Source organism: Eurypyga helias, unplaced genomic scaffold (assembly GCF_000690775.1).
Source record: "Eurypyga helias isolate BGI_N326 unplaced genomic scaffold, ASM69077v1 scaffold10752, whole genome shotgun sequence".
Lineage (NCBI taxonomy): Eukaryota > Metazoa > Chordata > Aves > Eurypygiformes > Eurypygidae > Eurypyga > Eurypyga helias.
The window spans coordinates 18434-31262 of record NW_010235302.1 but is presented as its reverse complement, the minus strand read 5'-3'; the positions used below and the strand labels follow the sequence as shown (position 1 = coordinate 31262).

Below are 12829 nucleotides of genomic sequence, written 5' to 3'. Positions count from 1 at the left end.
TGTATCATACAAGTCAAATTATGGACTATTTCTCCCCAAGGATAAACCTCCTTGAGGTGCACACCAGAATTCCACTTCCTTCTGCACCACCCACCTTGGTGCAGCGCACCTGGGTCCTCGAGCAGAGACAATCCCACAAATCAGCCTTCCTTTTCTCGAGGGAGAGCAACCCACACTGACTTTCAGAGCCACTTCCCCACCTGTACTAGGGGGACTCCTCTCCTCCCTCCCACAGTATGGAGGGGCTTTGCTTGGGCAGAAGCAGGGCAGTTGGCAGATCATCTGGTGTTAACCAGCCAAGTGGTTTCTGCTGATTTTACACCCCCACTGCTTCTATTCCCCAGCACTGAGTGCTGTCAGCATAGTCTTAGGAGTCCATTGCACGGTTCAATCTTTCCAGAGGCTTGTGGGTGACGGGGGATGTGATGCACAAGATCAGTGTCATGTTTCTTGGGCCAGGAGTATATGAGGTTATTTCAGAAATGAGTTGCACTGACTCGATTCTTTCTGGGATACAGCGACACAGAATTTGCCCTTCAAGGCTCAGGGTAGCGTTTCAAGCAATGGCCTGGTTTACCGTAGGCACACCCAGTAGGCACTTCCACCATGGTAAGCACACAGTGCTTCCCTTGGCAGGTTCATAGCAAGTGGTCCAGTACAGCCAATTTGCCAGGCCTCACCATATTGATATCCCAGCCACCTCCCTCCCTCTATTCCAGGGAGACTTTACTCACATGGGTCACTTGATTGCCATGCATGTTTTGCATGTGTGATGGCCTCAGCCAGGGCCACCCCTCAATCACAACCCCATCTGTTCATCATATCTCTCCCTTATCTTGAATTACTCAAGCTTTTTCATTCTATTTTCTCCTCCTGTCCTGTAGAGGAAGGGAGGGAGAGCAGTTTGGTGGGCATCTGGCTGCTGGCCAAGGTTAACCCATCACGGTTGCTTTTTTTGGCACCCAACACGGGGCACACAAGTTTGAACCAGTAACCTCTTGATTTGCACTCAAATGCTGCTGGCCCAGGTCAATCCAACACAATCCAAACCTGTTCCCTTTAAGATGTTCCTTGTAGCTGGAGAAGGCTCTTGCCCAGATCAAAGATCAGGTTTGCCTTGGATAACCTCCCTGACTGAGTTTTTGAGTATAATTATCAGTGGAACAAAATTCAAAGATGCTGAGAAATGCACGTGATTAGCACTTCTGCAGGCAAGGACAAGGCAGCTTATCAAGGTGTTGAACATATTCAGTGAAACTTGGTTAAATAAATCATCTTTTAAACCAACCTTTGCCCAATCAAAGTCCACCTTTACTTATAGGTACAGCCACAGGAGGGACAGCAAAAGAGAATTCCTGTGAAGCCTGCTCCACGCAGACATACAGGTAAGAAATTCCTTTTTTCCTAATCCCTCTTCCCCTAGAAAACTCCTTTTTTTGATCCTGATAGTTATGCATGTAAAGCTTTCATGGATTAAAAGTAGTGTGCCGCACACTGTAACCTGCCCTCCATTTCTAAATGCAAAGAAATACTTTTTTCCCCCATAAAAGCCTACTGTTTCTTCAGCTTTGTGTGACACCGGTTTCACATGCTAGCTTCAGAAATTAGCAGAGATTCCCAGCTTTTTCTCAAGAAAAAATGCTCTGAGCTGCAGTTGCGATCAATACAGCCTGATGTGTTCCAAACAATGTCCAAATAATAAGGCAGCCCATCCCTGTATGGAGTTAGTCCCAGTGCAACTACACAGAGGCTCAAAAAAGCACAAGGCACAAGAAAAAACAGCCAGTTCCTACCCACATTAGTCACACTGGTGATATAAAGAAAGAAAAAATGCAGAGCTGCAAAGAAATATTTGCGTGCAAGCAGGTGAATGTCCTTGGTATTTCCTAGGCTGTGATTACGGGTGATCTCTGCATCGCAACTTTGGGCTTCTGACAGACAGTAGAGAGAGAGGCAGAAAGGAAAACTCTCTTTCCAGTAAAATACAAATCAAGTTTGCTAATTAGCTGAACTTTCCAACTAGAGGCAGTTGTCTTCATTCATCTTGTTCCTCTATCACGGATCTCTGGCAGGAGTTCCTAAGGCAACTATCTCTGGAGCTGTTCCCTGCTCACTACTGCTTACTTTCAGTATGTAGTATTCCTGCTAATGATACGCATCACCCACACCGGAGTTTCATTACATTCTAAAAGCACAGAAGAGTTTAGGTTGGAAGGGACTTCTGGAGGCCATCTGGTCCCCATAAAAAACTGGTCCAACTTAGACTGTGTTGCTCAGGACCACAGCCACGTAAGTATCTCCAAGGACGGAGATTCTGCAGCCTCCCTGGGCACCTGTTCCAGTATCTGGAGGCTCCCAAGATGAAAAGCTGTCCTTACAGCTGCCTAATTGGAATTTCCCTTGCTGCAGCCTGTGTCTGTTACCTCTCATCCTATCACTGTTGACTTCCAGGAAGAGTCCAGCGCTGTGTTCTCTACACAAGCCAGTCAGGCAGTTGAAGACATCAGTAAGATCTTCCCTTTGCTGTCTCTTCCCACGGCTGAACAAACCCAGCTCTCTCAGTCTCCTTAAACATCACGTGCTCCAAAATCAGCCCAGTGGCCCAGCTCCAACATGTCGGTTACCTGTGGAGCTCAGAACCAGAGACAGTACTCACACGTGGTCTCACAAGTGGCAGAGAGGGGAACAATCCCCTCCATCGACCTGCTGGCTACATACTGATACCACCCCGTACACAGTTGACCTTCACTGCACAGGGCCCCTGACCCATGTTCAACCTGGGCACCCGTGTGCAGCCCAGCAACGCTGCCTTCTGGCCAGCCAGCAGTCAGCCTGCATGGGGTGTGCGGGGTCTAGATACAGATGGGGTTTTCCCCACTTTTCTTTGCTGAACTTCACCAGGTTTCTGTCAGCCCATTTCTCCAGCCTGCTGAGATCTCCCTAAACAGCAACCCTAACCTCCAGCCTATTGCTGCTCCCCCTCGGTTTGCTACCACCTATCAGCTTGTTGGGGATGTATCCTGTCTCGCTGCCCATATCGTAAAGACAGATGTTCAGTGGTATCAGCCTCAGTACCTACCCTAAATAGTGCCACTAACAACCAGCCAACAGCTGCATTATACATCACTGATGGAAACCCTCTGAACCTAGTGGCCTAGACAATTTTCTGCCCACCTGGTGGCCTGCTTATCCAGCGCCTGTCACAGATTGGCTACAACAACTGCACTAGAGACCGTATCGGGGTCATTGCAAACGTTAAGGTGAACAGCATCCACTGTTCTCTCCACATCACAGACCCATGTCAAGTTATCAGGTTCATCACACATCACCAAAAAAAAAAAAAAATCAGTAAACCCACACTGCATGGTCCCAAACACCTCCCTGTCCTTGGCCCCTGTGGCTGACACAGCTTCTAGGAGGATTTGCTTAAAAACCCTCCAGAGGAGAAGAGCGACTGCCTACCAGCAATCTGGTGACAATCCCAGCATCAATATACTCTTGAACCAGCTGGCCTCAGTTCTCTGGGGAAGTAAACACAGCCCCCTGGAGACACTGACTGGAAATTCTGCTCCAGTTGTCACAGATTCATTGAGAAATCAGTCTGAATCAAACTCCTGCAGTTACTTCAGCAGCCTGTCATTTCCAACCCAAATTTAGTTTCTTTCCTTTACCACACAACGTCACATTTTCATAACAATTACTGCTCATGGCATTGTTAAAGTCCTGAAGGTTGGAGACAAAGTTTCAGTTGGGCAGCAAACTGAGGCTTTGGTCATTTCAGGATTCATGTGAGAATTGCAAGATCAGCCTACTGGCCCAACCCCTCTGCTTTGTCCAGACAGAGACATCTCTTACCCAAGTCTCACCTATGACGACATACCCACGTGAAACAGCTCTGTTCGCTCCTCTTCATTACAGAATCAATTAGGATTCAGAGGCAGAGGCAAATGTGGCCAACTCCAAAAACTTTGACTCTGCCAGTAACTTCTGAAGGACCTGGAAGTAACGCAAGCGCTCCGTTTTGTATGAAAACTGAGACGCAGACATACCGAACCCAACCAGGAGATAAAAGGTTTTGTAAGCGGAGCCAAGGGTCTTCCCAGTTCCTTTATAGCGCTTGGTTTCCACCCTCCAACACAAACCCTGCACCCATTAACAGTAACACTCCAGTTACGGTGTCTTTTCCTGAAACTTAATTCTGTTTAGCTAAAATAACCAAGAACAGGAAAGCCTGCTTAGGACAACGAGGTCCTTCCTTGACCCCACCTGCTCGTCCGCCTGCACAGATTACCCAGAGAAGTTGTAGTTTCCATCCTTGGAGATATTCAAAAGACAGAGAGCTGGGGCTGTTCAGCCTGGAGAAGCAAAGGCTCGGGAGGAACTTGCCAAGGTATAAAGGGAGGGTGCAAAGAAGATGGAGCTGGACTCCTTTCAGTGGTGCCCAGTGAGAGGACAAGAGGCACTGGGCACAAACTGAAACACAGGAGGTGCCATCTGAATGGACACTTTTTACTGTGAGGATGACTGAGCACTGGTCCTGGTTGCCCAGAGAGGTAATGGAGCCTCCCTCCTTGGAGATACTCAAAAGCCATCTGGACTTGACCCTGGGGAACTGGCTCTAGGTGGTCATGCTTCAACTGGGGGGTTGGACCACATCAGCTCCAGAAATCCCTTTCAACCTTGACCATTCTGTGAAATCCCATTTTGTCACATAACTTTACTGTAGTGTTCCAGTATTTTTGTGCTGCCACTATTTTTACTCCGTAAGACTTAATTTTGGTATTAAATCCTCAGCTCAGTTTTCACAATGGTATCACAGGCAGACAACATCTTTCTTCCAGTTGTGCATCTTGCTTTGAGACAGGGAGACATGAAAAGTGAGGAGGGAGAGAGAAAAAGAATTGCCTTCTTCTCCTGAGCCTTTTTAAATAGCTTCAACTTTGCACAACAGGATTTCCTGAGAAACAAAAACCCAAGAATTTTGGAGCAAACTGTCTCAGTATGTAGAGACAACATACCTAGGTAAGCTTCCTATATTTACTCACATAAACCTTTTCCATCCTGTCTGGTAGAGATGACTTCTGTTCTCCAGCCTCGGGAATGTAAAGTGACCAAAAAGCCCCAAAAGAGCTATGGATTCTACCTGCGCATTGAGAAAGACACAGCAGGGCATCTCATCCGGAACGTGGAAAAGGACAGTCCAGCTGAAAAGGCTGGCTTGAAGGATGGAGACAGAGTCCTCAGGGTTAACGGTGTGTTTGTAGACAAGGAGGAACACACACAGGTACATCTCTGTTTAGTCTGTGATCCACACCACTCCCCCATTACACAGACCCACTGCTACTACGTGAAGCTTTCTCTTCCAGTTTTTACGGCATCTTCCACTAGGAAATCCAAGAGCTGAGTCAACTGCTCTGAGTATCTCTCTGCATCGTTCACTATCCACTATGGGCAAGAAATGCCTTTGAGGTGCCTCCATAGTGCACAAGCAGAGGGATGAGACAAAAACCAGACAGCACAACCCTTCCTGGGGAGAACTTTTAGGTCAATCGTCCTAAGACCTGCTTGCTGTTTCACTTTGTCCACTACAGGTGGTGGAGATGGTCAAAACCAGCGGGGATTCTGTTGTATTTCTTGTTCTGGATGATGCATCCTATCAAAAGGCAGAAAAGGAAGGAGTGAACTTGGAAGAGCTGGGTCAAAAGGCGTCAAGAGGACAGCAGCAGGGTCAGCAGTCCCCGCCACCCACAGGCAATGGAGCAATCACTGCAGCTCCACAACCCCGGCTCTGCTACCTAGTGAAGGAGGAGAAAGGCTATGGCTTCTCTCTGAAAAGCACAGAAGGTGAGAGCCTGGGCAGAAGAGATGGGGGGAGGGTGTATATACACATATTGGCAAGGGCAGTTTGTGTGCTCCCACTGGCCCCCATATGTCTATATGGCAGCTGGGAGAGGCAACCACAGTTAACAGGTGGGGGGCTAATGGGGGCACACAAACTGCTCCTGCTAACAGAAAGGAAGTGAGAAGCAGCAAGAAGAGTTCAGATCCATCTGATTTCTGTACAGCATATGCAGTGCATGGTCCTCTGAGGACCACGATCTTATGGGGTGGAGAAAAGATTGGGAAAAAAAAACCCTAGAGAGATAAAAAGAATAAGCTATGTTGTGTTTGTTATTTCAGCCCACTTAACAAAACCAAATTTGCCGTCCCTGCTCAAACACCAGATACCCGCTCCAGTTGCTACATTATATCCTGCTGCATTCCTCCAAATCATCCCAGGAATCAGCACCTAAGGTTCTGGGTAACGGTAATAAACACTTCCTGATTTGTAAGTTACCTCATTTGGAAAGCAAGCGATTTTGAACCTCTTCCACATGTGCCTTTCTTCCAAGGCCAATCAACAGACTAGAGGTCTTCTGGAAAGCATCACCTCTAAAGAGGGTATTTTGGAATGCCACGTAACTGAAAGCCCAAACATAGACTCATAGAATCACAGAATGGTTAGGGTTGGAAGGGACCTTAAAGACCATCCAGTTCCAACCCCCCTGCCATGGGCAGGGACACCTTCCACTAGACCAGGTTGCTCAAAGCCTCATCCAGCCTGGCCTTGAAGATGGCCATGGAAGCCTTGCATACACAGGAAATGATGAAATGTATAAAAGCAGCTCCCCACTCCAAGTTGGTGGGGACACCACCCCCCAATCCCTTTCAGCTATCTAATCAGCCCCTTTGGCACTCTTGGCAGACAAACAAAAGATCTTCTGAGTTGCAGATAGGGAAGAAATGCCTCCCAGCAGGGTTTTTCCAGGCAGAATGGCAGCGGTGTGTCTGTAGTGCCCCTGTAATCTGCCCCTAAGCGGAGACGGAGGGTCTCTGAGGACATCGGCGCTGCGCTCCCTTAGCCATTGAATGCAGGCACATTGCAGTGACGTACCCTGTGTAATGAGCTTTCATTTATTTTAGGACAGAAGGGGTTGTTCATAGTGGAGCTTTCATCACAAGGAGCAGCTGTGAAGGCTGGTGTCCAAAATAACGATCGCCTGATTGAAATCAATGGAAAAAATGTGGAAAATGACACACACGAGGAAATGGTGGAAAAGGTATTAGTTTGTATACCGATTCATCTTCTCTTCTGGCCCACTTGCACAGCAACCCACCAGGGTCACTGAGGAGGCAGGTCTGGCCGATGTGAAGGCTTCACAGTAAATCCTGGAAGCTACTGTTCATGTATCATCAACAGGGCAGAGCAACCCTCTGCTTCGGCTCTGCTGTCAAGCGGCCACTTGAACTGATCCTGAATGAACGCTGCCATCAAGACAGGCCAAAGATTTTTAAATAACACCAGTATACCGCTGCCAGGAGCCCTGTTAAATAAATCACGCTCTCTTCCTGGAAATACTCCTCATGGTAAGAGGGCAGGTCATCAAATGTGGTTTTCAGGGCAGGAAGAGGGGGAACCCTGATGATACAGTTAGCATGGAACAGGGAAAATTCATTATTTTAGACACCAGTTCCTTTCTCCCGTTAAAAAGTTCCAAGCTGATAAAAAATACTGTGCAAATAAATTCCCTACCTGGCCTCAGCTGCAAAGAACATTGCTAATGAGGCTTCCAGCTTGCCACTATTAGCACTGCTAAAATGCAGCTGGAGCTGAAGAGCTTTCAGTGAGCCACGAGACAGGCAGCACACGCTCTGCCATCCCAGCATCACAATTCAGCGCACGCTCCGCACTACAGAACCCTGCAACACCCGTCATTTGGTGAGCTGCCGGAACAGCAGCAGCAGCAACGTCGGTTGAGTAAAGAGGGCACCCATTAGGCTAGAGAGGAGTAAAATAAAGGATGGACTTGCAAAAAAAAAAAGAAACAGAAAAAAAGAAAAAAAAAAAAACAACACACCAAAAAACCCCCAAAAACTCAGAATCAGCAATACAGGGAGATGGAAGATGACCAAACGTGATGTAAACTTGACGCATCACTGGATTTAAAACAGTGGTATAGACGGCACGATATGCCTGTAGAGTCCCACATCTAAATAAGCCAAGCCTCTACTGAGGCTCACTGGATTCTACTGGCACTGTACACCACCCTCATGGCACTCCACAGCTAATTCACTAGAGGTCAGGAAAACAGTCCGAAATACAGAAAATGGCCTCATATATATGCGGGATCTTACAAGCCCGAGATCTTGTCACAGTCAAAATTTCTGACTGGAGAAAAAAGTCAAATTACAGTAGCGTAGCTGACACCTTATGGCTCATTCATCAACAGCACCCACACACCACTATGTATATCAGCACAGGAGTTACGGAAGCATCTGTAATCCCCACACGTGGCGGAAGGGGTGACATCTGAAACTATACGTGTACTATTGCAGGTGAAGAAGTCTGGAAATCATGTTATGTTTCTACTTTCCAACGAAGAAACGGACCGCTATTACATGAGCCAGAAGATGGTACTGAGCAAAGAGAGCGCCAACCTAAGATTCCTTCCCCTCAAACCACGACTTCTTGAGATCCAGAAAGGAAAAAACGGATATGGCTTTCATCTACAGATGGAACAAAACATGGGTGGTAAGAACCAAGCTAACACACAGACCACGACACCTGGTTTCTTCCTGTACAGGGTTTGCAGACCTCATTCTCCTTGGTTTCTTACTGCTCATCTAGAAACCCCCAATAGACGTGATGCAAACCAGGCTACATCAGGGAAACGGCCTCAACCTGAAGCACAATTCTGACAATTAGCCTTTGCCACGCATTTTAATGTCTTTAAACAAGCAGATGCCTTCACATCAATTTCTTTTTCCCCCTTCTGATCTTAGGTCATATAATCAGGGATGTTGATTCTGGGAGCCCAGCAGCCAAGGCCGGTCTCAAAACCAACGACATCCTAGTAGCTGTCAACGGCGAGCAAGTGGATGGTCTGGATCATGAAAGCGTAGTGGGAAAAATTAAGCAGTCCAAGGCAAAAGCCACGCTGCTGGTAGTGGATAAGGAGACTGACACTATGTATAAACTGGTAAGAAAATGCAAACTTTCTGCTAAGAACTGGTAAGTTATCGTTATGAAGAGACATATGTAGCAATGAAAGAGCCAGTCTGCTCCGGCAGACACTTCATCTTGCAGGAGATGTCTAAACTGCACCCATATTTCAGCAGCTCTCCTTGCACTTGTACAGCAAGTCACTAAATACCCAAGTTTTTGGCCTCTTCCAGATTTTCACAGGCGCTATTGGAACAATTCTACATTTAAACACACCACAAGGAAGGTGAGCAGTTTAAGACAGCAAATTCATGTAACCGTTTATGAACAAAGCGAGTCACAAAATTCCTTTCACACATAGATCAACACTGTAGGTTTCCACTCAGCCAGGCATTATCAGCAGAGTCCTTCACTGCAGCTCAAGTCTGACTCATTAAAAAGGTTTCAAACAAAGCAGGTTGAGCATGGCGAACCCAATACAGATCTCGCAGCACAAGTTTTTACGTTAACAAACTTCCATTTGTCACTTTTTCCAGGCTCAGATTTCCCCCTGCTCCTACTACTCCAAAGTACAAGATCCAACTCCAGCTACAATGGAGGCAAGAGTGGAGTTGCACCCGGAGCACAAAGTGAACCACAAGCCAAGAATCTGCAAGATGGTGAAAGGGCCTAGTGGATTCGGCTTCAGCTTAAACATGATCAAGAACAAGCCTGGCCTGTTCATCAATGAGGTACTGACGTAGAATGAGGAGCAAGGAAAAGCTCAGTAATCTGTTGGATAGCCTTCTCCCTGCCACCCCACAAATACATTCAAGAAAAGCCACAAAAAACAAGTTTCTTCTCCAGCGCTCTCAGAGAAGCGCTGTAACTGTTGAATTTAGACTGACATGGCAGCACCACAATTAAAAACAAGCACCAGAAAATGTTCTTCATGCTGTTAGACATCTAGAGGGAAGGGGAAACCAAGTTTTGCATCATTTTTGCTTTTATTCATGAGGCTGGCATGCTAAAATTAGTATTTTAAACTGATTCATTTGACTGTAGAACATCCTAAAAATGTAAGAGACACCTTCACCATGCCCTACTCCCCTTCTCTGAATCCCACAGCTGGCAAAAGTCAAACCTCTACTGCCTCAAATTATGTCTGTCATTCTAGCCTTCTTGTGAGGAGTTTCCACTTATTACTAACGAATCTGTGAAATGCAGTAAAGTTACTGGGCAGGGACCTGCAAAAAATAAGAAAACTGGTTTTCCACCTGTCTTCATGATTCTACCGTGCCACATTGCTATAATGAGTCTATCAAAATCAAGATGCATCTTAAACTGCTGGGTTCCAGGTTGATTATATCTAGGCTTTTTGCCTCTCCCAGTTAATTTCTGCCCCGCAAATCTCCACTTCCCCATGCTTATTTTGCCGTCCTCTAAGGGAAGCAGTGCCTCAATAGTCTAGCTAACCACCAGCTGTTAACGCATCCTTCCAAGTCTTATGCTGCTACGACAGTCTGAATTTGCCTTTGCAGGTACAAAAGCACGGGCCAGCTGACACCGCCGGTGTGGAAAATAACGACTTTCTCCTGGAAGTGAATGGGGTGAACATGATGAATGAAGCCTATGACAAAGTGGTGGCAAGAATCCAAGAGAGCGGTGACAGACTGACACTACTGGTGTGCAGCAAAGATGCTTACAAATACTTCCAGGGCCAGAATATTCCCATCACAGCCTCCATGGCAGATCCAGTTCGTGACCCTTCTGAACCTCCAGCTTATAGAGAAAACCATTTGTCAGACCCGGAGAGAAACTCACCTGAACCAAGGCAAAGGGTGAGTAACACTGCATTAAGCAAATGTTGAGGGATCATCTAGGGGGTAGAAACCTTTCTTTTCTAACTACTATGTACTCCTGAGCTAGGATTTTTAAGTTGAGCCTGGATTTTTACAAGTCAGTCTGTGTTACCGAAAGGGAAGCTGCGGTCTGATTATCACAAACAACTCTTCCTTTCCCCACACGTAAGTATCTTTAATCATCAAGATTAAATCACAGAAGGGATGCACCACACAAGAGATTTTATGGACTAAGATAATCCAAATACAATAATCCTTAATGAAGATGGGAAACTAGCAATACAATCCTGGAAGTGCCGGGGTGGGAAAGTGCTTATACACACCAAACAGCATAAACTGCTTTCGGGGTTTTATTCAGGTGAAGTATTTCAAAACAGATAATTTTGTAGAAGGAAGAGTAACTGATAGGTTATGACAACATTTTTCTAGGCAATGTGCTGATCTGAAATTATTTTACTCACTTCATGCCAGTAGAATCTGAAGTATGACAGAAGTGAGAAAAGCAGGAAAGTTGTTTCTGATTGAAACAGTCATTTTGAACCCTCTGCGGTCAGCCTTAAATATTTAGATGCTTCCTTTCCGATCATGCAAGAGACAGGTAAGGAGGAGTAGGAGCAGTACTGTCTCCTAGTCATTTTTCATTAGCCTTGTCTGCAAATGTGCAGCTGCAGGTTTTTTCCAAATGTTTCCCATTCACCAAGCTGCATTTCGCAGACCTGACGTTAGCCCCGCCTTTTGTATGCAAATTCAGTAGGTATGGGAATTAAACAGGAAACCTCCACCGAACAGATTTCCCTCTAAATGTACTTCTCCAAAAAGCACTTCAACAACAACAAAAATTACATTTGTTGGCTCATTCTGCCATCCAAACAAGCGCACGCTGAGGGCAGATGAAAACAGGAGCCCTTCATAACTTAGCAGACTATCACGCGTGCTTACAAACATAATAATCAGAACGTATTTGTTGTTTCTCCGTAGGCAAGCTCCTCCTCCTCCTCACAATCAGCTGCCTCTACGAGAGCAGACAGCGACAACAATGACGACACGAAGTTTTGAGAGGACAAACTATGCCAAGAACAAAAAAACCCGAAACCTCCCAAATCCTCCTTCTTCGATCATTTTTTGCTACTACACCTCCCAGAACTTGACTGTACCCCGGAGTGCCGTACCTGTGAAGGACTGCCATCTCTTGCGGAGATGCAGGAACGCTCCAGCGTAACTGGCATTCATTTAACACATGGCAGTCGTACCTCGCTGGCTTCCTGCCTTGTAAAGCGGGCGGGCGGTCACTCACTTACATGCTGCTGGTTATTCACGCCTTTACCCACGTAAGTTACTGCCACAGCAGGCGGAAACGTTTTATAGATCCGTAAGCATCTCAGCCTTTTAAGGATAAGCTCTTAATAAAGAGCAACCGATTCCTCCCCATCTCCCAGAGGAGGCTATCCTCCCCCTAATCCAAGCTCCTCAACTCAATCTCTGCGGCAGCTCTCCTATGCCATACTTCCAGCAGCGCAACTGCTGCGACGCAAGCCAACGCACCCTTGTGCATTACGCTCCTGTCTCCTGCTAACATCGCAGAAATTCCTCTCAAACATTAAGCTAACTGCATAATTCATGACTCAAGACGCACCACTTGCTGCCCTCTGCAAACAGTGCGGATCATGGCAGTTGGAACAGCGGACATAATTCAGACACACAGGTTTGTCTGACGACGCCACGCTGTCTTGAATCGTGACATAAATGGCTCTGTAATACTGCTGCTGCATGCTCTGCCTCCTTGCTCTACACTGAAGACAACACAGAAATAAATTGTTTAGCGTTGCTCTTTTTCCCCCCACCCTCAGGTCTTACTCTTAACCACCTGTAACTTTTGTTCCAGAAGAATTTTAAAACAAAGCCTAGGAAAGTGGCACTTGGAGGCTACAAGGTTAAGTCACGTGGATAAACATCACGTTTACACCTGGAATTACAATCAAGAAGGGGAAATGGGGTCCTGCAGAAG

General features: G+C 46.4%; 1 protein-coding gene across 1 annotated transcript; it reads left to right on the top strand.

The window, feature by feature from the left end:
* The first annotated feature begins 1360 nt into the window (after positions 1-1360).
* Positions 1361-10958, top strand: LOC104505932 (Na(+)/H(+) exchange regulatory cofactor NHE-RF3-like). The gene is given in 9 exon segments (XM_010146700.1): positions 1361-1385; positions 5073-5284; positions 5592-5844; positions 6964-7100; positions 8377-8572; positions 8824-9020; positions 9520-9714; positions 10504-10861; positions 10864-10958. Coding segments are annotated over 8 exon segments (1641 nt in total). The 5' UTR covers positions 1361-1385; positions 5073-5074.
* Positions 10959-12829: the final 1871 nt, after the last annotated feature.